This window comes from Diplotaxodon limnothrissa, linkage group LG22 (genome assembly GCF_057381915.1).
Source record: "Diplotaxodon limnothrissa isolate DT_005_m linkage group LG22, D_limnothrissa_male_GT1.1, whole genome shotgun sequence".
NCBI lineage: Eukaryota > Metazoa > Chordata > Actinopteri > Cichliformes > Cichlidae > Diplotaxodon > Diplotaxodon limnothrissa.
Window position 1 is genome coordinate 4,511,115 of NC_140616.1, and position 25,404 is coordinate 4,536,518.

General features: G+C 40.1%; 2 protein-coding genes across 4 annotated transcripts; one reads left to right on the forward strand and one right to left on the reverse strand.

Moving 5' to 3' along the window:
* Positions 1-1,074: 1,074 nt before the first annotated feature.
* LOC146609224 (coiled-coil domain-containing protein 106-like) lies at positions 1,075-4,440 on the reverse strand. 2 transcript variants are annotated; one of them, XM_085346726.1, is made up of 7 exons: positions 4,401-4,440; positions 3,112-3,291; positions 2,630-2,821; positions 2,413-2,550; positions 2,090-2,305; positions 1,589-1,749; positions 1,075-1,230 (listed from the first exon to the last, which is right to left on the reverse strand). In XM_085346726.1, the coding sequence occupies exons 1-7, from the start codon at positions 4,438-4,440 to the stop codon at positions 1,075-1,077; spliced, it is 1,083 nt and encodes a 360-aa protein (XP_085202852.1). The 2 variants fall into 2 exon arrangements, with proteins under 2 accessions (XP_085202852.1, XP_085202851.1); XM_085346725.1 differs by having other exon boundaries at positions 2,392-2,550.
* Positions 4,441-4,667: 227 nt separating this feature from the next.
* On the forward strand, positions 4,668-8,112 carry LOC146609225 (transmembrane protein 238-like). 2 transcript variants are annotated; one of them, XM_085346785.1, is made up of 3 exons: positions 4,668-4,687; positions 6,488-6,645; positions 7,943-8,112. In XM_085346785.1, exons 1-3 carry the CDS (start codon positions 4,671-4,673, stop codon positions 8,110-8,112), a joined length of 345 nt encoding a protein of 114 aa, XP_085202911.1. In that variant the 5' UTR covers positions 4,668-4,670. The 2 variants fall into 2 exon arrangements, with proteins under 2 accessions (XP_085202911.1, XP_085202909.1); XM_085346783.1 differs by lacking the exon at positions 4,668-4,687 and having other exon boundaries at positions 6,495-6,645.
* Positions 8,113-25,404: the final 17,292 nt, after the last annotated feature.

Genomic DNA, 25,404 nt, shown 5'->3' on the forward strand with positions numbered 1-25,404 from the left:
TAATATATACATTTAGATGTACATGAAAAAAAAACTGGGAAAAGATTTTTATGTTTTGAGCCCGGATCAATATTAAATGTTTTGGATCCCATTGATCCCTAATAACAATTTCTCTTTATTAATGAACTAATTCCCCAAATTCTTCCACTGGAGGGCGCTAGAGTCTGCAAGTCTAATTTTTCTTTTTTTAGATAACATGTTTTTAGCAAAACATTTAAGTCTAATTTGATTTCTTTAGCTCTTAATGACTTTGTTTGTAAACACTGAGCTCAGCACGTTGTCACTTTGTCAGCCTCATTACATCAAATGAGTCAGAGTCAGGAAAACAATACATTAATACATTTAAGGTTATTTAATCTATTGTACAGTATTGCATTTTACATGTTATGTTATCAGAATTGAAAAAAGAAAAAAAATTCACATCACCGTTAATACTTTCACATTTAACTTAAACAACTTTTGTATGAAACACATCAATGAATAAAGTTTTTTTAATGAAACATCAAAAATCCATGTACATCATTTCAGTGCAAAAGGAAAAATCAAACACTAAGCCAAAAATAAAGATAATAAATATTTCTCTCTTATATAACAAAACTTTGAGGCACATTTACTCGAACTTCTGTCTCTTATACCTGCTCTATAAAATATCTGCAGGTACTGATGAATCAGACGGTTCCCTCAAGAAAATTATAATACCTCAGAGATGAGTTATTATAATTAACAACATATGCGCTCTCTCTTTTTAATTCTTCAGTTAATTTTTAGGGTAAAGCAAAAAAAACAAAAACAAAAAAACCCCCCAAAAAACAAGTACTTCAGTCTTCAGTGTGAAACACTGTCATAGCTCAGAGGAGTAAAAAACTACTCTCAACTGTAATAGCTGCACAAGGAAAAACAAACAAAAACATAAATAAAGCAGTTCAATGAAAATAAATAAATAAATCAGAATATGCCCTGTAATTTGGCATTTAATCTTCTCACATCCTATTATATATTCTGACTTTAAGAAAAATGAGAACAAAGTGCAGAAAGCTCCCACCAGCTGGTCCTGCTGCCCGCCTCGTTCCGCTCTCAGTTTCTGAACCTGTAGGAGATGGGCAGCAGCTTGTGAGTCTTCTTCATGGTCTGGACTTTGGCGTGCGTCTCGTCATCCATCGTCTTGTAGCACCTCCGGGCGTAATCCAACAGCTTCTCCTTCGACGCCTCAAACTCTCCGACTTCTGACACCTGCAGGAAATGTTGGACTGTTCACGGATTCTAAAATAATTTCAGTTTTATAATATGCAAACAGAAGCTCTATGCAGTTATTCCTATCAAGTTTTCTTATTTTTAGAGAATCCTACATGCAAAGAATTATTTCAACACTAGAAACTTTAATAGAAACGTCTCCTTGAGTCTAAGCGCTTTACTTGGAAAGTGTGATAAACTTAGAGTGAATCATTGGAGTTCCTTAAAATGTAGACTTTAAAAAAGAAATAGTGGAAATTCACAGATACAATACAGATGGCAAATTATTATTATTTTTCTTCAAATTACTTAGTTGAAAGAACAGCTCAATAAAACAGGAAATCAGAGGAGTCCTCACCTTCTCTGGAGCCACCAGCAGCAGCTCGGCGATGGGGGAGGTGGAGGCCATGGTGTTTCGGTCGACTCCGTGGATCTGGAAGGCTCTGGACATGCTCCTCACCCGCTGGTAGGTGGACAGGATCTTCTTGTAACGGATCAAAACCCCGTCTGGGTCTTTAACTGATGGAAGGAACATAAAATGCTGAGTGAAGTAAGTGTGTCATAGACAGGAGGCTGAGGCTCCAGCACAGTGTTGTTGTAGCGTTTTTGTTTCCTGCTGATTCAGAATGATGAGTTTCTAATAACGACTTCTTAGCTGGGGTTAGAAATGCAAGTCGAGCCCATATTATGTATATTTGACAACATGGGGGAGTTTGGATAAAAATGTTTTTGGGATTAAAAACAGAGTTCTGGATTTTAACACGACTTTTGTTTTTTAAACTTTTCACATCAGAACCAAAACAAGATTTATGTGAATTATAGTTATATTACATCATGTCTTCTGTCACATGACTCTCACCTCTCTGTCGTTCCCTCCCGTGTGTGATCCTGAAGACCCTCCTCATCTTCATCCTTGGCTCTCCACTGACCCGCCCTCTGCCCTTCTTCCTAATCCCCTTCTCTACTGAAGAGTCCACATCTTCCTCCTCTTCCTCCTCTTCTTCTTCTTCCTCCACATACTCGTCCTCGGTGTAGTATTTGTCTTCTTCCACGTGAAACTCCTGCTTGGTTACAGCTACAAAAACCCCAACAAAACAAAAACATGACAAAAAGACTTCTCTACTTTAAAGTTAAGCATTTAGAACATATTCATTTACATACGTGTGTCAGCATCTTCCTCACCAGCGTTGCGGCGGCTCCGAGATCCTGATCCCTGGATGCGTTTGAGGGTCATCCCGGACCTGGTGGTCATGGGGGACGGAGGGGAAGGAGAGCTGGCAGGCTGGATCTTCACACCACGCTGGGCATCCCCGCTCCACTCTATAATTGGGAAAACACAAAATCAAATGCTTTTTTATTTCTGAAAACTTTAAATGGGGTGAGAGTCAACGAGCCTGACCCTCAGGACTCCTCATGCTGACGATGAAGCGGTCCAGCTGGCAGCGCAGGAAGTTGCGTTCCTCCTCGAGCTCCTCGATGCGCTTCTGCAGCCAGGCGTTCTTCTCCAGAGTGACGTAGAGGTGAGCGCGCAGGTTAGAGATCAGGATGAAGGTGCTGTACTGAGAGTGAGGAGGCTCCTGCACCACTGGCTCTGCAGGAGGAGGAAGACGAGGGAAAAGACGGGAAAGAATGAATACATACATACATATCTCAAGTTAACAGTTTATGAATACGTATTATACCAGGAAGCCAAAAAATACATGTTTTGTCGAAATGTTTTTGGACAGTGACATGTTTGTAGTTTTGCTTCTATAAACCAGCACCATGTGTTTAAAATCAAACAATCGGGATGTGATTGAAGCTGTTCTTTCTAGTTTTTGGTCAAAGAATTTAACAAAAGCATCAACTGTTTGGGAATTACAAACATTTTCAGTGACATACCATCCATCATCTGCTGGCCTTGGTTCAGGTGATAGGGAGGAGGTCGTTCTATATTCTCCTCCAGGGGAAAGGAGACCTCGTAGGCATTTAGATATAAACCTCCTCCTCCTCCTCCTCCTCCTCCTGCTGCTGATGAAGATGATGCTGCAGCTGCTAATGATGACTGGGGCATGTAGTGCTCTGACATAAAAAAAGAAAAGAGGAAAAAACTCAAAAATAGTAACTAATAAACCTGAAGTCTGTGAAAAATGTTTCCATCTTGCCTTTAATAAATATTATCAGTATGAACATTTTAATATGTTAGGTGATATTCCACACAACAAGAGTGTGTCTCTCTGTCTACCATCTATTGTTTCATACACAAACACTAAGTTCACACTGAGGCCTTAGTGCTGAACGTACAGGCATATATATATATATATATATATATATATATATACACACACACACACACACACACACACACATACACACACACAATTATTGTTATTATTGGGCCACATTAGTAATAATTCTGTGGTTTCAACGTTCAGCCACAACTTTATTTTCTCTTGCTCATCCCCAAAGGTTGTGCCTTATTTAGGAAATGCTCTCAATTAAAAAGTCATTTTTATAGAGATTAATAAATTCAGTTTTTCAAAATCCCGAGTCAAAGCATAATACAAAAATAAGTAGCAGTGACAGAATTTTGCTATAATTGATAAACTCATACCTTTTCCCTTTAGCTTTACTAGCTTAACGTCCTACCCAAATTCAAAGACATAATATTTATAAAATATATATATATAATAATATGAAACAAAATAACGAAGCGAAAGTTTACGTTTTAAAAAGAGACTCCTATGGTTGACGAATGCAGATTAATTACTGCTTATCAGTCGCTTGTTAAGGTTAATAAACCAACAACTCACCGAGGTTACTCGCATAGCCTGGTAGCCCGCTTACGCTTTAGAAAAACGGCGTGAAAGCCCAAAGAGTGAAACGAAAAGAAGGAAGCAGAGCATCAATAAAACAGTCATTACAGAAAACTAGCAAACAAACAAGAACCGTGTATTTAAAAGTAAAAGTGATGTCAGGACACAAAAGGGCAGCCAGCACTGCTTCTCAGGAATGTTTGTGATCAGGTTTTAGCTGCGTTAAAGCTAAAGGCGAGTCCACTTTTCATTCTTTTAACATGTGCAGGGAAGAAAAAGAAAGAGTGCGTTTGGAGAAGGTGTAAAAGTTTAAATGTCTGACTCCTGGCGCTCGTACGCCTGCTGTGGGCAAGTGGATGGGCCGCATGTTGTTACCTGGTGGGCTTGCATCCTCTCTGCTGGTGGAAGGATTCATGGCTGAGAGGTCTGCCGGGCAGCAGCTACAGAGCGGTAATAAACCGCGTGTTTGGATAAACCTGTTATTATTTGTCTCCAGTAGTTCTGTGCGCAGTTATACTTCAGTAATATGACCTGAAACCAGCCACACCTGCGGCCCTACAGCCCGCCTCGCACACTCCCGGTGGCAATTACCTGATTATACTGGCGGGAACAGGTGTACCGCGCGCAGATTTAGTTGTTTCACACATGCGCAGAGGGGCGGTGTTTTTTTTTTTGTTTTTTTTTTTACCCCCTAAAAGATTTCCATTCAAATTAAAAGAAATATCTAAAAAGTGTTAAAAGGGACCCTTATTATTCTTTATTAATCAATAAAACACTCACATTAAATAAATACAGTGAAACTATAACAATAAAAAGTGCGTTTTAAAAATAAATTTCTTTGCGTTTATGAAGCTGTAAAATGCCAAGAAGCAAAGGAAAAGAAAAAGAAGAAGAGGGTGAAATCCGGACCGGAAACGTGTCACCAGAAGGGCGTGGTGGCTGCAGGTGAGTAAGAGCACAGATCAAGCCGGAAGTGAAGAACACGGTGGAGAGAACAAACCCGTCTACGGAGGCGTTGTTTTTTATAACTTAACGGACAACAGCAGCACGTGAGTCAAAGTTTATGTGTGAAAGAAAGTCTTTAAATTAACTTTAGTTCATAATCCAAGAGAACATTGTTATGTTCTCCTGTTACAAACCAGGCAGAAACAGCTCTGGGTCTAGTTGACCGCTTGCAAAAAGATTGAATCCTCCTGTCAAACACAGTGACGCCGTACTCCTTTGTGTACAGTGTACTCTTTACCGGCTTCAGTTAGTTCAAAATGCAGCTGTGTGTCTGCGTTACTGACTGTGAAGCACTATGGTTAACTTTATTGTTTTTAATATTTGCTATATCAATAAATTTTGGTTTGATTTGATATGTTTGGTATAGTCTTATAAGGGTCTCACACAGGCAGCTTTCACATAAATCAACCCTCTTATGATGAGCAGGCAATTCAAATTTGGGATAAGAAGCTGATAACATTACACTGTTTCCATAGTCTTAAGAAATTAAACATGTAAAGTTTTGTATTTTATTACATTTGCCGATCTTAGATTACTTTGCAGATGCTCACACAATCAGTGACTAACACAGTAACCTCGTGGTTCCTCTTAAGGCTTTTGGTTCAGTAACATGGAGCATCTATGGAAGCTGCAGGTTGTCATCAGAGACGTGGATCTTCTTACCTCCAGAACTTAAACTGCCCCTAACAGGGATCATCTTGAAACTAAACTGAGACAGTTTTTAAAGCAGACTCAGTCACGAATCATGTATAACCTACTGCTTCTGGTTCTGTGGTACATTATTATATTGCAGCTAGTGTCATCTTTCTGCCTGAAAGACACTGTTCTAGTAGAAAGTTTCAGGTCCCTACTGTCCCTAGCTTTCTAATGAAGGAAAACAGTTTTGTTTTGTCTTTTAGGAAATCATCTTTGGAAGGCTATCTTAAAATATAATTACCTAGTTAACCACTTGAGCTAGAGCCTTCATATTATCTGGTACCATTATCTGGTACTCTATGATTAAGAACGCTCAGGAGTGGTGTTCAGTTTAACACAGAATCACTGATGCTCAAAATCCCTAAAATATTTGAATGTGTCATCTTTGTCAGCAGGTTTTGGAGGCCAGTTTTGCAGGTAGGAGACTGATATTGTATTTACAGCTTCTCATAGACCAGGATCATAAATTTCTTTCAGAGACCAAATCAGGAAAGCAGTCCCTCCTTCTTTTGACATTTCAGATTCTAGGCCTCTGTCCCATGTATTTAGCTTTAATCTAAACTCTGATCAGAATGTAAATGTCTGAATTCTGTGTATTTACAACATTTAATTTAAACATTTAATATGTTTAATTTTGTCAGTGTTAACGTGAATCATTCTTCCACTAGTACATGTGGAAGCATCAGTGATCCTGTAGCGGGTTTAGTTCACCTGTGGTTCTGTCAGATTGTAACAGTCTTTCCTCTCCTCCTCCCTCCCAGCTCAATAATGGGCGAATATACTGGGTTGTCCCACTGTAAACTGGCTCTGGCGTTTGCCGTGTTTATGGATGTAGTGGGTGGAGCCGCTCTGCTGGTGGGGGTCTTCGCCAATCTGAAGATCCAAGACAGGGACCTTGGAGACGTGTTGGTCTACTCTGGTATGCTTGTGTGGCTTAATCAAAAACAGAAGTGGGTTGACATTAAACAGAAGTGACGAGTCAACTGGAGCGTGAATTAGAATAGAATAGAATAGAATTCAACTTTATTGTCATTGCACATGCACAGGTACAGGGCAACGAAATGCAGTTTGCATCCATCCAGAAGTGCTTTAGTGATATAGATATATTACAATATATATTAGCAATAATATAGATATGTAAGTATATTACAGAAATGGGTCTTAATTATTAGAATTAATATAAACTCACAGTCATAGCAGCATATACATTAATTCACAAGCAGAGGAAGGAATTTTGCACATCTCTGTGAACTTTAAAGCATCAAAATTAGCTCTCTGCAAAAGTTATTATAACTTCAGGTACTCAGTGAATAGCTGTCTGCATATTTGTAGCTGTACACCAACACACACACACACACACACACACACACACACACACACACACACACACCTCCTCTGCACCCGCTAGCTAAAAAGCTAGTACTCTGACAATGGTGCCAAACAGGGAGCTGATGCTGGAGGCAGACAATTTCAAGATAGGTGGGAGAGAGACTGCCATGTCTCCATTTACCTTCAGGGAACAGACAAAATGTGATTCTCTGAGCCAAATCTCAAAGTGATGGAGCTTCAAAAGCAGATTTCTCACGGCAGTGAAAATAGTCGAGTCAGCTGTTTTCAGAATAACTGCAAAGTTTATTTGCAGATTCTTTCCTGGCTGGAAGCTGGGCTGCAATATCCACTCATCCATTCATGCATCTGCCAAAATGTGCCAGCCAACTGCATATATGACACCAATGATGTAATTACCATTTCCTGGTGATTTGTGATTTTGTCCAGGTGGTCTTAACCATGCAAACTATGTAAATATCAGTTATGTGGAATATCAGACAATATCAAAGGCTAAACTGCAACAAAGTCAAACAAATGCCAGACTCTACAAATATGAAACAGCATTTGAACTTTTACTGTGCAGTAGAAGTACAGAGCACAAGAAAGGAGTAGAGTGACCTTTATGATAGAACTGCAACAAAATAGATGAGGAGATAAAATGTTACACAAAAACATGAGAAAACTTGTGGGTGGAAATTAACTATTACAGAAAAAGGCTTAAAACAACACGTGCTCTACATCTTTTTTTATTATTTTTATTAAGGAGATAATCTTTGCTTCTTTCTCAAGACTAGATCATTAAATGGGCTGGGGTTGTAATTGTTCTGTTTAGATGAATTTCTATGACCTAGTAATAAAAAAATGATGAATCTGTGTCCTCTGCTCAGGAGCCCTGTTTTTACTCGTGTCTCTGGCCGGATGGGTGTTGTGGTACAGCGGAAACATCGAGGGCCTGTCACTTGCAGATGACAAGAAGCAGGGACACATCAGCTACGCCGTCGACCGCATCGCCCGAACCCTCAGCCGCAAGATACGCTCGCACAGATACCGCAGCTGAGCAGGAAGTCCCTTTCATTTTAAAAGCCTTTTGATGGTGTTCAGTGTTAATGAGAAACAGATGCTGAATGAAACTGTTTGTGTGTGAAAGTGTTACAGACCTCTCCAAAAGATTTCAGAGTGTTACAAAGCTGAAGCGTTTGCCTTATTATGACCAGTATTCTTCTTTTTTATATATATCATCTGACTGTTGTTTAACAGAGCAGTGTTGTCTCATTGGATTTCAATAAAAAAAAAGCTCTTTATATAATTATGAAAATATGTTTTTTGTTTTATTTGATTATCAGGTTTATTTAAAAGTGACTTAAATATTTCGTTTGAAACTAAAAATGCAACAAAAATAAATGTCATATTAATATTAATACAGCAATCTGTCAATAGAGACACAACAGTAGGCAATAGCAGGACAGGTACTGCGTGCATTATGTCATTAAATGGCCTATTAATGCCATTTTATTTATGTTACAATATAACAGCTGTTAGAATTCACTATTGTATTTATTCATGGATTTACATATATAGCGAACAATACAAGACTAATATGCATATAAACCTCTGCATATGTTAGAACTGTTTGTAATTAAAATAATTTTTCAGTTGGACAACATAATGAAGAGGAAATAAAGTTGTAATGAGGTTACAGACAGGAAAGTAGTAAAACAAAGAACAACAGAGCATTCTGACAATGCACAGAAATATCGAAAATCATACCACATTGTAATATATATAAAATATTATAATATCTATTAAGCATTTTACTCAGTGGTGTTTCAGTGAGGTTTTGACCTCCCCTGTGTCATAATCATACATACAATAAAGGCTCTCTACTGCCCTCTACTGGTGAGCTGTGGGACTTAGAAACAACAATTTCCATCTACAGCCTTTATAGTATAAGAAGCTTATGGGAGTAACTTGTAAGTTAAATCATTCAGAATTTTTAATTTAGAATTAGAAAAAAATCAAACCAAGAGTTTCTAAAGTTTTATTTTTGCAGTCATTTCCAGATCATGTAACCAATATATATTTATACACAGTAAAACACATATAAACAAATGAAATGGTTAAACTGAGAATTATAAGAACAAAATAAAGTAATCTTGAATTTAATGGGACATGGTCATGTTTACTGCCGTGGAGCTTCCTGTCTTCTTTCTCGGTGTTTGGAAGAGGAATGTTATCCCACTGTTATCTGATGGAGCTGCTCAGCAATCATAGGTTTTCTTTGTTGTACTTTTCATGATGATCCAGATGTTTATTTTTTAGTTGATGAAAGGTCTGAACTCCAGGCAGGCCAGTTTAACTTTCAGCCACATGCTGCTCTAAAACTTGAATATACCTTTCAGCATTCATGGTGCTGCAAGCTGCCGATTGTATAGGCATTAATGAACCTTCATGCCATCAGACTTGCAGGCTCTTGAACTGAGCATCTTACTACCAAAAAGTTTTCTACTTTTCATCAGTTTAGCTTTGGTCAAAAAAAACAAAAAAACAGGAGCTTTTTATCCATGTTAGAGCTTTAACCTGCTCCTCAGGACTGCACAGTGAACTGTGACCTTTACAGGAGTGATTTCTGGCCTTTTCAGTTTCAGTGTTTTAGTTAACCTTAACATCCTCCATCGAAACATTAACAGATCATTAAGATAGTAGCTAGAATGGGTTTGATCTAAATGTTCAATGATCAATATTGCATGATATCTCATCAACATAAACTATATAATTTCCACTCCTTTATTAAAAAATACAGTACAGCTACTGTTCTTTTTTCATTACATCTAGATTTCCATCTTCAGGAATCAGTTACTATGAGTATGTATAAGAGTGCATGGGAGAGAATTACTTTACCTTTACTGGCCTCTGCTGGTGAAAAGTGGGAATTCCAACATCAGCAAACATTCAGTAAAGAACACAGCCGCACTAAAGCTACTGAGTGAATATGCCAAATAATGAATCCAATTCTAGTGCAGCGTTTGGCAATGTTTCACAATTCAATATGTGAGTAATATTACTGTGGTATGTACCATCACCCAGCCCCCAAACCTGTCACAAAATATACATTATAACCAGGACCTTGAGTACAACCCTAAAATCAGCTTTCAATCCGGAGACCAAAATCTTCTTTACCTGCCGTGCAGCTTGGCCCAAGCTGAGGAATGAACTCCACCTAAGCTCACAATTACAGCAGCCCCCATAAAAAGCAAAGGAGAAACTAAAGACAGGAACTGATTCTGAAGCTTGATTCCTTATCTGGCTCACCTCTAACCTTGCTGCAGAAAATGGCAGACGTGTCTGCGCAAATAATAGATTACTCACTGGCTGCAGTCCCAGTAGTTAGTGATTAGATCAATTACGGAGCCTGTGGAGTAGCAGACAGACAGGCCAGTGACTGACCAATTACTAGTCAGTACTTTCTTAGAAGGTGGATGTCACATTTAGATATTTAAAACCAGAGCAATCACAGAAATAGTTCAAATTGTAGATAATAATAAAAAGAAACTCAAAAATTTACAAACGTGAAAGCTTGTTTCCTACATGCCAAGCTGAAGAAAGTATTTTTTTAATCTCTTTCTTGTGTTTGCATAAGATAATTTGGTCCCACAGGATTTTAAATAGCTCCATGTGGTGTCAATCCTATTTTTATTTTTTATTTTTTATTTTTTTGGGGGTGGAGTGCTAAATTATCAGCTAATGCTAGCAAGCTTGATCAAATTGACTCTACAGGTAACATTACTTTAATCTTTAAGTTTAAAACATTAAATAGATGTAAGAGACTAGTAGATGATGCTGCTGCCCCAACTAACTTGCTTGCAGGGTTGCTATTTGTCAGATAATCCTATCCATGATCCAAACAACAGAAACATGATGGAAAAGTCCAGTTCAGTGACTCCAGATAGTAGAAGTGACACCTACTGGCTACAGCTGTTTGTGCTGGCCCACCTACAACACAGCTCGAACTCCAGATGCAGGTGGATGTCTCCATCCATACAGTTTTTATAAATGGACAAACTATCCATAGAAGGTATCCATGCGTTTTGATTCTGTAAAGTTGGGCATTTTAACACAGCAGTCTACAGGGGTCGACTCGTTTTGTGTGCCAGCCTCAAGTGGACATTGGAGGAATGTGCAGATATTTGCACTTCAGTGTTGGAAAGGAGGTGTTTAAGTATCTTGGGGTCTTGTTCACGAGTGATAGGAGAAAGGAGCCGGAGATTGACAGACGAATTGGTGCAGCAGCTGCAGTGATGTGGACGCTGTACCGGTCTGTTGTGGTGAAGAGAGAGCTGAGTGTAGAAGCGAAGCTCTCAATTTACCGGTCGATCTACGCCCCTACCCTCACCTATGGTCACGAGCTGTGGGTAGTGACCGAAAGAACGAGATCGCGAATACAAGCGGCGGAAATGGGCTTCCTCCGAAGGGTGGCTGGAACTTCGCCCGTTCGGGAGGGGCTCAGAGTAGAGCCGCTGCTCCTCCACATCGAAAGGAGCCAGTTGAGGTGGTTCGGGTATCTGACAAGGATGCCTCCTGGGTGAGGTTTTCCGGACTTGTCCCACCGGAAGGAGGCCCCGGGGCAGACCCAGGACACGCTGGATATCTGTCGGCTGGCCTGGGAACGCTTTGGTGTTCCCCCGGATAAGCTGGAGGAGGTGGCTGGGGAGAGGGAAGTCTGGGTTTCTCTGCTTGGGTTGCTGCGCCCGTGACCCGGTCCCGGATAAGCGGAAGAAAATGGATGGATGGATGTTGGAAACCCAGACAGCGCTAAAGAGTTGGTTACTGACGCCAGTTAAATTCACATTTTGTTTGTACAAAAAATAACTCATTCCCAAAATTAAAATAAATACATTTTAAAAGGAAGGTGAGACTTTATTATTTAGAATTATATTTAATTATAAAACCTAGTTTTCACAAAATCTACCTCAGTTGTATCCAAGAAATCCATTCTAAAATAAAGAAATCTGATTCTTCTCTTTATTAAGGTTATTAGGACAGGGGCGGAGCGTGGGGGTGGCTTACTGGGCTTAAGCCCGGGTTGTTTTGTCAGAAGCCCGGGGTCTTTTGGAGTGTAATTTTTTCATAGTTAGATGCCTGGCTGACAACTGTATAAAACAAAAAGTACACACAATATTCGAAGCACATAATGCACACAGTGGGAATTTACGACTGTGCGTGAATCCCCCCTGATATTGGTATGATCCGAGCTCAGGCACTAAGCAACTGAGCGAGGGGGCGGGGCTGCAGCCAGGCGCTCTTGTGCCTGTGAGTGCGCTGTTGGAGTAACGGAGCCAGCCATACTAAGGAGAGCTTAAGTTTGACCAGGTACCAAAGCAAACCATTCATACCGTACAAATGACTAGTGATGGGCAGATGAAGCCCCATGAAGCACTGAAGCTTTTCATCCAATTGGTTCACCCCAACGCGAAGCTTCATGAAGCTTCATTTGCTCTAGCAGGACACCTACTGGACGTAAAAATAATAGCTGGCATGAATTTGAAGAGTGGCATTTTGCACACAGCCTGTAAATGTCAACAACAAAAGGAGTGTGTAAAACATGTATATTGTAGTGATGGCAGTATACTGTGTATATTTATCCTGGCAGTATGGGAAATGATTATTTGGAAATGCTTGAAATGGAAATGATCATTTACTGTGAGGTGAGGTGTGGTTGGGGTGTGGACAGTAGTTGTGCTTTTGTAACGTTGAGGTATGGACAGCTACACACTCCTGCCTGTTCACATTTTATTCTGTAAAAACTAAATTTTCACTGCTTTTACGTCCTTTTTAGTGGGGAGAACATAGCTAGGATTTAATGATTTAACAAATCTTTTGAATCCTTTGTCCTCCACAATGCTAAATGGCTGTGAGTCCTCAATCACCATGCTAACCAGGTCTTCATCTATTTGAGATTGTTCTCCTGAGGAAAGACAATAAAGACAAAGCACAAATATAAATATCACACACGTAACTTATAACAGTTGTATAATATTGTTATATCATTTAGTAACATTACTGCATCCTATATTATCATTGCATTTGATGGCTCACCTGGTCTTGCTCCACAATCGGTGTTCCCCTTATTCTCATGCAAAGCTCTGTAGTGCCTAAGCATGGATGAGGTGTTGTTGTTGTTATATCCCAGCTCCCTGGCACATAGCAAACACTTCACCTTGTACAAAAGTAAAGACAGCTTAACATAAATTGTATTGCACCATCAGTATTATGAAAATACATCTTCTGTAGAAATTTACATACCTTGTTGGGAGGAATAAGATCAAAATGTTCCCACACAGGGCAGGACATCCTCCTCTTCTTAGCTGGCTCCATTCTCTCCTGACTTTCCTCACTCTCATAAACCTCCAAACGGTCTCCAAACTCTCACTAACCGCAACTCTCCATCAAACACCCACATTTTTGAATGAAGTCTGAGGGGTTTATATCGCTGTCATATCTCGCGGCAAAGTTCGAACCACTTCATGAACCAGTCACGTGGTACAGCCGGGCAGCGAGGCTTCGGACGTCATCATTTTCAGCTCCTCCCATAAATGAAGCAAGCCTCGATACGCGCTTCGCGGAAACGCTCCCTCCATTACTCGACACAAGCTCCGAAGCCTCGATACAGAACGTCCCATCACTACAAATGACGGTGAATCACGAAAATTGATATCAAACTGATCACTTGACCAATATTACGTTACTTGCTCTTCAAGTGAATCAACAAATGGCGAAATGAAAAGCCGAACAAATGCTTTTTTTTTTTAAATAGAGTCTTATCTTACGTGTGTTTATTTCATATTTTCAGTTCTTACCCTCCCCGACTAAATCGGTTTCAGTTATGTACTGAAATATAAGAATGGACATTCGAGGGTTCTTTCAAAGAAAAAACTCAGGTAAATGTTATTTTATATATTATGCTTTGTATGTTGTTCAGTATATTTCTATGCAAAACAAGAGGGATTTCAGTACACAGCAGGATATTCACATTTGTAACCAGATATTTACATACACTTTAGGGAGAAAACATAAAACATTTTTTCTGTACAACATCAATTTAGAGTAAACTTTTGTTTTAGATAAATATTGAAATATCTTTTGAATTAGTTAAATGTCAGAATAAAGAGAGACAGAGCTTCTATTTTTTATCACTTTCATCAAATTTAAGAGTACATATACACTAAGTTTGTTAATTAATAAGAAAACCAGATGATTCCATTCTGAGCTGAAGAAGCTTCTGATAGGTTAGTAGAGTCCATGTGAGTAAACTGGTGGCACAGCTGTGGATGCATATAAGGCAAAACACAGAGCCTGTTTCTTTGAAATGGGAAAATTAAGAGATATCAACCAAAACACCAGGAAAAGAATTGTGGAGCTCCATAAGTGTGGCTCAGTTTGAATACAATTTGGTGCCATTTGCAATTAAGAAATACAGATAGTTTCTCTCTTTACTCTTAAAGTTAACAAATATGTTTTTTATATTTATCAATCTAAAAAAATAAACATTTAGTCTGATTTGATGTTACAATTATAAAAGTGTTTTTATCTGAAGAGTAAATATCTGGTTTCAACTGTATATTTGATGATTGTCAGCACAAAGAGGGAGAGAGAGGAACAGAGAGGGAGAGAGAGGAGAACGAGGACAGAACAGAGATGAACAAGAGCAGGTGAGACACACATGTTAGTCAAATGGTTGTTTACCAAAAGTATCACCGTATCATAGGTACTCATGTATCTCGTACCTAGTGTTTCTTTTTAGGTTTGTTATTTTTCAAATTCTATATTTATTAAGTTATGCAGGCTTGTTTGCACAACAAGGCTAAATAATTATATAAACTTTTGTAAATCTACATAGTGTACTTTGGTAGAATTAAAAAATAAGTGTAGTGCAGGTCTATGATGATTTTTAGTGCTACTATCATCTAGTTCTGATTCTGGTTCTGTCTTGGTTAAGTCCTCAGTCCTGATTTTGAACTCTTGTAGTCCTGTTTTAATTCCGGATCAGTTCTGGGTCTGGTTGAATTGGGGTTTAGTCCTCGTGTCTTGATGCAGCCCTGACCTTGTTCTGCCTTGCTGCTTAATTAAAAAACTAGTTTAAGGTGTCCTGTATATGTGATATCTTTTTTTCCCTATATGAAGTCATTCTTTTTTGAACAAAACTCAAAACAGAGCCAATTAATCTTTCAGTCATTTCTACACCCCCCCCCCCCCCCCCCCAAAAAAAAAAAGAAAAAAGAAAAAAAAATCCACATGCATACTACCCTTCAGGGCTAAGCCCCGGGTGTTTCAAATGTCTGGCTCCGCCTCTGTATTAGGATCCAGCTCCAGCCGGGTTCTGTTAAGACTATCTAATAAATGATCTGTTTTAGATTGAGTCTGACATGTTTTCTTAGGAAATTTGCCAGCTTGGCCTGGGTTGACCTTAGGCTGCATGCTAAGCCCCTCCTAGGTGGTAAATCAAGTGAATTAAATTTGGACTACAGCTTGAAAACTGTTTGACTCCACTTTAACCTGACACACTTATGGTTTGAAATCAGAGCTGGCCTTCAGGTCATCTGCTACAATAGCAATTATGAACATCGAAAGTTCGCAGCTCGACCTCAGTGTTCCTCTACAGCTCAGCATGGTCAGTAAACTCACTCCACTCTCAGTCTCCTATCCTGAATAACCTTACTGGTTTCTCTGTGTGAGGACAGCATTCCCTGCAGACAGTAATTATATAGCTAATAATTGGATCATGACGCAGCGAGGATGTTTTCACTGGTCTTGTTCTCACTACCTTTTCTCTGTCAGTGCTGTAGCAGTAGCAAGTAACCATGAAGCATGATTTTTTAGAGTCAGACAAGACTTTATGGAGGATGTTGTGGGATATTTTGTTGTCTGACAGTCATTAAAACGGCAACAATCTACAGTAATACGTGTATTAGTGTGTGTGTGTGTGCACGGAGCACTTTGAGTTTGCATCAGCCATTGTGTTGCAGATTGGCTGCTGCACTTATGATGATTGCCCTGAGTCATAACCTGGTAAGCTGTAGCTGCTGAACATCCATCCATCCATCCATCCATCCATCCATCCATCCATCCATCCATCCATCCATCCATCCATCCATTTTCTGTCTCTTATCTGGAGCTGGGTTGCAGGGGCAGCAGCCTAAGTAGAGAAGCCCAGACCTCCCTCTCCCTGGCCTCCATCTGCTCCAGAAAAAACTCCAACACAGAGGCAGCAAGCCGAGGGATACTAACATACCCACCAAAGCCTGCTGCCTATCACCAGGAGCAACTCCAGACTGAGACAGAGTCTAGCTCAGGAGAACTCCAGGAGGTTTCTGAGCCCAAGCCATGTGTTGATGTATCTCTCAACCTCACGCACTAGCTGCTTCCCACCAGAGAGATGACGTTCCACGTCCCAGTCACTAGTCTCGGTAGCTGTGGATCGGTTCCTGGTGGACTGATCCAGCAACTGCTGGAAAATAAATATAGTTCTGTGCATTATGGCCAAACATCTAACATAAACCATGTTAACTGAGGCCTGCACAGTCTGACACGTAGAACTCATATTTATTTTGCTGTTTCTCTGAGCATGCCCTGCCTGCCTTGCTGGGACAGCCACTCCTTGGGAACTGCTTTGAATGTTTTGGACTTCAGCTTGTTTGGAAATGGTGAAATATCCCTTCCTATATTGATGGGCAGCAACAATTGCATACTTGAGATCGGTACTTTTGTATTTTCTCCTTGGCTTTACGTGAATACACACAAATGCTTCAGACCTGCAAACCACCAAACCTTTAAAAAATAAAAATAAAAAATAGAAATTGTTACAATTGCTTATGATCAGTGAATCAAATGGACCTAATTATCTGGCTGCCACTTACCCCCTTACTTACTATGGAAACAGTAAGGGTGTAGGTAGTTTATTATGGCACCGAACACATTTAAGTAGTGTGATTGCATTGTAGGTTTAGTTTAGTTTTTTGGATTTTTTTTTGCCATAATATTTTTCTATATTAACAACAGATTAAATTGCAGTTTCATTTCCAAGTGACTTGGAACTCTATTTGGTCCTATGTGCTAAGACCAAATCAATACTTTATCCTTTTAATGAACATGGTTAGAGTGGCACACAGCACTTTTTACATGCTAGTGGGAATAACAGAGCTTTTTTGAATGTATCTTTTTATACAGCTCTATTTTGGATCAACAAGTAGCTGACCAACAGACCAAACAATCCAATGACATGGATCAATTTTAGAAAGACAATAAAACAAGAGGTTTGGCTGAACTAAAGGGAATAGATGCTTTTACAATTATAAATAAACCAAAAAACTCGTATTTATTTTTTTTTATAATGCTGCTCAATTTATGTGATAGCTGTATGCTAACAGTCAACATTACATTTGCTTCACCCAGTCTAAAGTAACTGCACAAAGTCCTGCATTAGTCCCGCCTCCTCACTCGGTCCATATCCTCAGTCATTTGGCCGACTGTTCATCTGACCTCCCTTACCTCCTTCGACTAGTATCCACACTGACGCCATGATATCAATTAGGATGTCTAGATTAAATATTCTTTTTCTAAGAACAGATACCCCAAGGTCAAGCCAAAGAGCTTTGATAAAACCTCTCAGCTATGTTCAGGTAACCCTAGATTTTCCATTCCCTTTATTAACTCTCTGTCTGCTTTGCATTGCTGCCAAATCCTCCTTACGCTGCCTAACATCACCACATGCACCGCTCCTCTCAGGCTCTCCTTCTGTTGGTCCATCTTAATCCCCTCCTCCTTACAATCAAAGGATTCCCTTTCTTAGAACCCAATCTTGTAGGTTAAAGGTGAGACAGTGACAGGGAAAGGCTTGTCCCAAGAACCAAGGGACAAAAACAGCTAATCCAATAAATCCCGACGGGAATATCCTTGTTCTTAAAAAAGGCAAGCTGATTGAGAATGAGGTCAATAAAGCAAGAATTAAAAAGGGGGGTCTAAAATATGTGTTGGAAGGCCAGAAACCCAGAAGAATGAAAAATATAGTACTCACAGGTAATCGTTACCTTCTGTGAGAGAAGAATTGCAAAAGGGAACTAAACAGCTGCTGTAATTTCTCTAATAAAATAGAAATTAATCCAAAACAAAACAAGATCCAAATCAAAAATGTTTTCCTCCTTTAAATCAGTGGTTCGTGCATTATCAGGATACCAACAGAGCAAATTCCCCCCAAAATCAAAAACTAGTATAAAAGTGTAAAATTTAGCTGTCCCAGACTTAAATTCTTGTTCTGTGGTTGGAAAGTGTTTGTCTCTTTATGGAACTCATTACCCTGCCTGCCACCTTTGTGGAGCTTTGTTAGTTGGTATTCTTGTAAAATCATATAGCAGCAGGCATATTGGAAGATGACGATAAATGAGTGGTTAAAGTGGAAAAAAAGAAAGCTGATAAAGCATCAGTATGTTTAAAGGGAGAATGTGCTGAATACTTGAACGTCTTGACCAAAGTCATGGTGGGCTTCAAAAAGACAGCTGTGCATTAGTTATCTTGGCCATGAATGTTTTTAGGGTAAAGAAAATTATATTCTCCTCATTTACAAGTATCTTTGGGGTTTAAATGCTAATGTGCTTACTGATAATATTCCATTTTTAAAAGAGAGACAAAATCAATGAAAGCTATGCTAGTCTGAAAATTGGTTGTGCCCATTAGCAAGAAACAAATAAAAGGCCAGCATCTCCCAAAAGCCACTCTGATGTTTGGACTTAAGACAGTGATGAGTGGCCGGCGCTCCACACGCTTGTCCTAAACCTCGCTCATCATGTCAGCTTGTCTTGTTGATGACGGCCTGGTTTTGTATCATGTTGTCAAAGCGAATCACCAGTAACAACATATCAAATCTGAAGTGACATTGAGGCCTGAAAAAGTCAGATTCTCTGTCCTCCTCACAAGTGTAGTGATCAAATATGTCATAAAGAGTAACACTTAGAGTATATTGACCTGCCTTGGTCATGCCACACAGTGACTTGTGAGCAAGGCATCAAAAAAGCATTATACACCAAAGCTACAAGAAACACTCAGTGCAATTGAAACAATGTTGCAGCTGTTTGTGAGAACTGCCAACGCACGAGCTGTTCCTATGGAGGAGAGGATTGACTGGGCAAAGGTTCCGATAGTGGTTGGTGTGTGTGTGTGTGTGCACATGCATGCATGCTTCTGTGTGTCCGTATGTATGTATAAGTTGTCTCCCCCATTCGTTTCTAATGACTGGTCATTTTGGACTGGAAACACAAAGAGGGTACAAATGTTGAATAAAATACACTGTATGCAGACTAATACAATTTAATTTGTGTGCTGAAATCCTATTTGTAAACAAAGTCATGGAATCTTAGGTCAGTCAAACTTTCAAATCGGTCGAATATAAGGGATAATATCACCAAGGTGTCATTTCTTGTTTTCACTTTCTAAAAAACTGTGAAATACTTATCTGTGGCATGCTAAAATATACTGAAACAGTAATACATTTTATAGAACTCGTAGTGATTTTAGCTTGCTAACTATAGCTAGCTAACATTAGCCTGCATTAGCTGTTTTTTTATTCCAGCACTATTCGAGTCAGACTAAATCTGAACAAGTTCAGAGGTTGGTTTTTTTTGTTGTTGTTGCTGCAGGAAGTTATTTATTCTTGAAAGCTGACATTGCATGTCTTCTTCATCCTCTCTGGCTCTGCCATGTGTCCAGTGGTAAAATCCAAATGATCCGTGGAGCTGTGGTTAATGATGCCAAGAGGAGGGCGGGATGATGAAGTTAGGCCTCAGCACATCAGCACAGGATTTAAGATGTTTTACTTCTATAGAAGAGACATCAGCTGTTTGCCAAGGGAGAGCTTACGGTATGTGGCTCTAAATTTGTCCTGCATTAGAGAATCAGCACAGCTCCGCCTGACAGAAAAGCAGTGGGTGGAGAGGATTTCTGCAGGTAGCTACTTATGTCATCTTAATCAGGTAGAACAGACCCATCGCCAACAAGTCAACATCACAGTTGCTGTTGTTGTTGATGATGATTATATAACAGAGTTCACTTTTTGAGTTTAGACTATGAATCAGCTTGTACTCACTTAAAATAAGTCATTGTAGGACCTAAAACAGTCAGAGCTTTTTGGCTAAATAAATGAGTAAAAATATTAAAGTAATTAATAATTTGTATATAAAAAGTATGAAAGCAGCTCATTTCTAAAACTTCTCCATAACCATGGCAGAAATTCACCTCATGCTGCTTCATGAATACCATTTAAGCAGACCAATGGGCATTAAAAGCCAACAAGGATGCTGTACAGTTAGTACGTTGTACACTTGGTATCCATATTTTCAGGGTTGCAGGGTTAATGTCTTTGTAAACCTAACGAAGTAGATGTGGTGCTAACTCTAACCAGTAATTGAATTTCTGAGATAAGAATGCAATGCAGAAACACTGAATAGCGTAAAGGGCCCTTTCTATACCAGTGCGACCTATGATACAGTGAACACAATTCTTTATGAAGTCTTAGTCTCACACACTCAGAGACCCATCGGGGTTCCAGTGGTTGGGTAGTGATTGCTGGCTGTCGCTAGGTGAAACTGGTTGCAAAGAGCGTGCTCTACCGAATAGCTCTATGTGATTCCTTAATATACTTGTATATTGCCTCAAAGACACCAGCTTGTCTGCAAACACTTGCCAAATACTCACCGAGTGGTAGTCAAAGTTGAAAAAGTGTGACAAAAACTGAAAATGAGAATATGAGAATATTCACATTCAACATGTTTCAAAAGTGCACCTTTTACTTTGAAGGTGAACATTTCCACCTTTCAGGTTTCACTACCTCAGTTTGTCTGGTTTTTTGCAGAGAAGTTGGAATCTTCCATACAAAGTATGGGCAGCCTAGGTGATTCATGAGCAATTAAAGCAAACGCAAAACAAGGTTTTGGTGTAGTACAGCACAATATACTGCTTTGCAACCAGTTCCACCCACCAACTGCCATGCATCTCCAGCAACCGTTCCAACAAATTGAAGAATACACATTTTTCCTTACTAGTAACTGCTTGCAGATGGTTGTTGACAGTCTTTAGGCCTCTGTAACTGGGGTCTAGCATTAGCATGGTAGCTTGGACGTTAGCACTGTCACCATTCATCATTATGAGCCAAGGTAGGAAGTGAGATGGAGTGTTTGAATGCACTGAAAGACAGAATGCATTCCCTGTGCCCTCCTAGTTTGTTTCAGAGATTGAGTTTATAAAATGATGTAACTGTAAATGATGTGACTTTTGTAATTCTTATCACTTATGCCCGACTGTGTGGGCAGTACAAATATTAGACAAGATAAAAGAAAAATCTAGACGCACGAAATTAAAAGTGTGGAGTGTCACACAGGTTGTGACCTTTCAGTGGGGTTCAGACAGTTGCTTTCCCATCATGCTTTTCTGTATTGATAGAAACTTTGGTTGGTTCAGTGCACTCTGTTGATGGGTTTCTGTGTAGACTGGTTGACAGTGGAGCAGATGGTGGATCAGTCAACACTCACTTTAAGTGTATTTAAATCCCCCGCTGAATGCAGCAGATATATCCTCCACCTGCTGCCTGCCAACTGGATTTAAACTGCTAAACCTTGGCCCGCCTAAAGGTCCAAGGTAGATTTGGAAACAGCTTCCTTTAACTTTGTCACTTCACTTGATCGGGTTTATTTTTACAGCAGACAAACCCTGCAGTGCGCTTGCAATGCTTCAGTGCCTAGATCAGTCAGCTGACTTGATTTGCTCTGTAGGCTGAAGATAGAAACAAGCCTTTCCTGTTACTTTTAAGGAATAATATTTTACAGCAGTGGTAATAATTAAGCTTTTATATAGACAATGATAATTCAAAATTAAATTAAATAGGATTACTAAAACATAAATTGAATTACTTCAGCAGCTTGATTAATAATAAAGGATAAAAATCTCACACCAGAATAACAGAGGCTTTGTTTTTTTTTGCATACTTAAAACATATATGTTCATTTTTGCCATTGCTTTGTGAGATGATGCTAAGTTTCAGAGGCTGTGTTATTATTCTATTAGTTCACAAATTGTTTTGACTCTTTCTATACAAAGAAGGGGTATAACCACTGCGATACCTCCTACTACCTGAACTGCGCATTTTGTAGCCTCAGTTTAAGAGTTTGGATTCTTTTGGGAGCCACAAAAGTATTTGTCAGATTTAAACGGACGGAAGGCAGTACGAATCTACTGGACTTTACGTTGGCTAATTCAAGTCACTGAACTTCTTTCACTGAAGGCCTAAACATCATACACCAGGGCGAGAAACTCAGTTCTGTAACTATAATTTGGTGAGCCTAAAAAACTGCTTGTGCCAGCTTTGAGGGCCCCGAAAAGCGCTATATAAATGCAATCCATTATTATCATTATTATTATTACTCCTGTCAGTTAAAAATCCCCACATAGGTAAGGCATAAAAACTGTCCTCTCTGTACAGTTGTGATAATAAGGAAATTATCTCTACTGACCAAATCCATTTTTGTACCTGGTTGTTCATTTTTCACTTGTGCAGCCAGCCTCAAGTGAAACTGACTTCATATATGAGCTGCTACATGATCAAAGTAACCACAGCCAAAATTAGTGAAGCTAAATTATAATTACCTTGGTTTTATTTGTCTCTCTCTCTGAATACCCAAACTAAAGAAACTCTAATGATATAATCTAGAACAGGATTTTAAAGAAAATCTTTCTGAAAATAACAGATGACATAAACTGATTGGTCATCGTACACAGGAATGTTGGATAGCATTGATGTTACAATGCAACATCTGGAAACCCTGTGCATTCTTGTGGATGTTACTTTGATAGCTCCCACTAAATAGACCATGAGTGCTCACTGCCAGTTGGAAAAACCTGCTCAGGAGTGTCTCAAACAAAATGGCAAACCCAAAACATTTACCCATTTACTACATATGAGCGGGTGGAGGGAGGTTTGGAGTCTTCTCTCACCCCCATTCTCTGCTGGAGCGGGGGGGCTAGGAGGAGGAGTTGGCCGTCCGACTGTGGTCTGGAGTGTGGGGCCTCCCTGCTGCTGCGGAGTCGGGGCGGTCTGCCTCCCCCCACCGCAGGGAAAAGGGTAACACCACCTGGGTCTGGGTGCAGTTCCCCCCTCCAGGGGCAAGGGTACCTAGACCCGGGGCTTAGAGTACGCTTGGGGAGTGTGATCGTGTGTACAGCGTCTCTTTATGTCTGTCTCCACGTTGGTTGAGTGTGGAGTAATTGCATATGAGAGCATGAGGGTGGGAATGGATGTTTGTATCTGTGTGTGCCTGTATGTCTGTGTCTATATGTCAGGTCGGGTTTCAGACGCCACCTCTCTGGGGACATCTCAGGCCCTCCAAGGTATGGGGGCCTATCTCCCCCCACCACTTCCCCTGCCAGTGGCAGACGCCCTCAGACATCGGTGCGTTGGTGGTTCTTTGTGTCCGGGGATGGGCGTCCAGGTACACACCGGCTCACTCCTTGGCGGCCGCTTATCGGGGCCTGGAGCCTGGGGCTCTCTCTGGCCACTTTGGGGGTGGGGTGCCCTCGGCCTCTCGGCCTGGGGCTCGGTCACTCAGGCACAGCTGGCTGCCGGCGGAGCTCCCGGGCGCGTCACTGCAACCCCCCCTGGCTTCTGCTCCGCGGCTGCTGAGTGAGCCCTCATCTGGGACTCTCCTCAGCTCTTTCTGGGACAGTGGCGCGGCTGCCCCTCTGTTAGTCTTCCTTGGTCTCTTGTGTTCTGGGGGCCTCTGGATGTTTGGAGTTTTGATCTCCTCCATACCTGCTTCATGCCCTGGAGGACGGGGCTGTGGCCCCCCCACACCCTCTAGCAGATCATTACATGTAGGAACCTTTTAAAAACCAAAAAACCAGCGCGTCCATGCTCACAGGTGTACACACGGGTGATCACACCCACAAACTACACCCTTTTTGGCTCCTACCTTAAAGCACACCGTGCGCTGTCGATCTTACGTGCTGCACAATAATGTTTAACATTTAGTATTTACTGTTATATTCCCATATATCATCGTGATGTTGTTTATTCTATTGCTCTCGTTTTCTTCTGCTTGTTTTCTTTTTTTCTCAACAGGTGATCCAGGAAAAGAAAAAGAGGGGGGGGGGGGGAGACAAAGGTGATGAAGCAGATTTTCATTGTCTTCTCTCTCTCTTTTCTCCTTTTTCTTTCCCTCTCCTTCTGTTAACTTTCTTCTGAACTTTTCTTCTTGTTTTTCTTTCCCGTCCCCAAGTCCAGTCTGGCCTGATTACAATAACTTAGAATAAAAATAACTACTAAAGATCAAATAAACTATCACAATCAAGTGGACCAGTATAGCAAAAGGCCCACTTGGGAAAGTAAATCTGTTGGGCAAAATGTCTTGGCCCTCAGACAATAATTCTGATTGCTACAGTGCCAGACAGGACACAAAAACCCCCCCAAAAAACAAAAAAACAGAGTATTTACTGCCATAGTCAGACTGCCAGACTGTCCTGTTGCAAGCGTCAGGTGGAGCTATTTTAATGTGGCTTCTCATTGTAAATGTCCTTACAGGCTCTGTTTTCATGTCACAATGACAATGACAGACTGACCAGATCTCCGACAAAGTGCAAAATATTCAGAAAAATGGCACAAAATGACAACCTGATCATAGTATAACTATATGTGTGTCAAACCAAAGAAATGAGAATATATCAATAGTGGTTTGAGCCTTTTGTTCAGTCTTGATAATGAACAAAAATACTCTTCCTGAGTATAAGTAGTAGTGAAAGTTATTTGTGAGAAACATCATAAAAAGTTCTTATGAGTGATGCCACCTCTTGACTATGTACATATACATAAAAAGGAAGCAGCAGCTCAGGGGCTCACACGGGTGCTGATGTGGCTCCGCCTCAGGGTGATCCAGATTAATTGACTCTACCCATCAGGTGGAGGTTGATTTCCTCAGCTACTCACAGACAGAGCATCACTGTTTGCCCTGGACTCCCCAGCTGATCACACAGGTAGGAGACAGAAAGAGCTGAGCAACACTTGCAAGATAAATTCTGATTATAAGGAGTGTGGAAACACTAAGGATACTGTTAGACTTATTACTTTATGGCATCTTAATCAGGTGTTGTTCAACTCAATTTAATGAGCAATGAATTTTTATTTCTTAATGGTTAAATTCAAGTTTTTTGACTTGAAACTGAAACTTTTCTTTGTTTTAGTTTCTCTGTTTTACAGCTCACAAGAAACATTTATCCAAAACTGAATTTTTGAAAATATAATTAAGAGAAATTTGGTCCTATT

Excerpts from the sequence above, each read along its gene's own strand:
- LOC146609224 (XM_085346725.1), bottom strand. The coding sequence starts at position 4,440 with ATGAATCCTTCCACCAGCAGAGAGGATGCAAGCCCACCAG. Across the intron at positions 1,750-2,089 it reads CGGGAGGGAACGACAGAGAG|TTAAAGACCCAGACGGGGTT; the intron begins GTGAGAGTCATG and ends TCCTTCCATCAG. Across the intron at positions 1,231-1,588 it reads TGCTGGTGGCTCCAGAGAAG|GTGTCAGAAGTCGGAGAGTT; the intron begins GTGAGGACTCCT and ends CATTTCCTGCAG.
- LOC146609225 (XM_085346785.1), top strand. Across the intron at positions 6,646-7,942 it reads AGACGTGTTGGTCTACTCTG|GAGCCCTGTTTTTACTCGTG; the intron begins GTATGCTTGTGT and ends TCCTCTGCTCAG.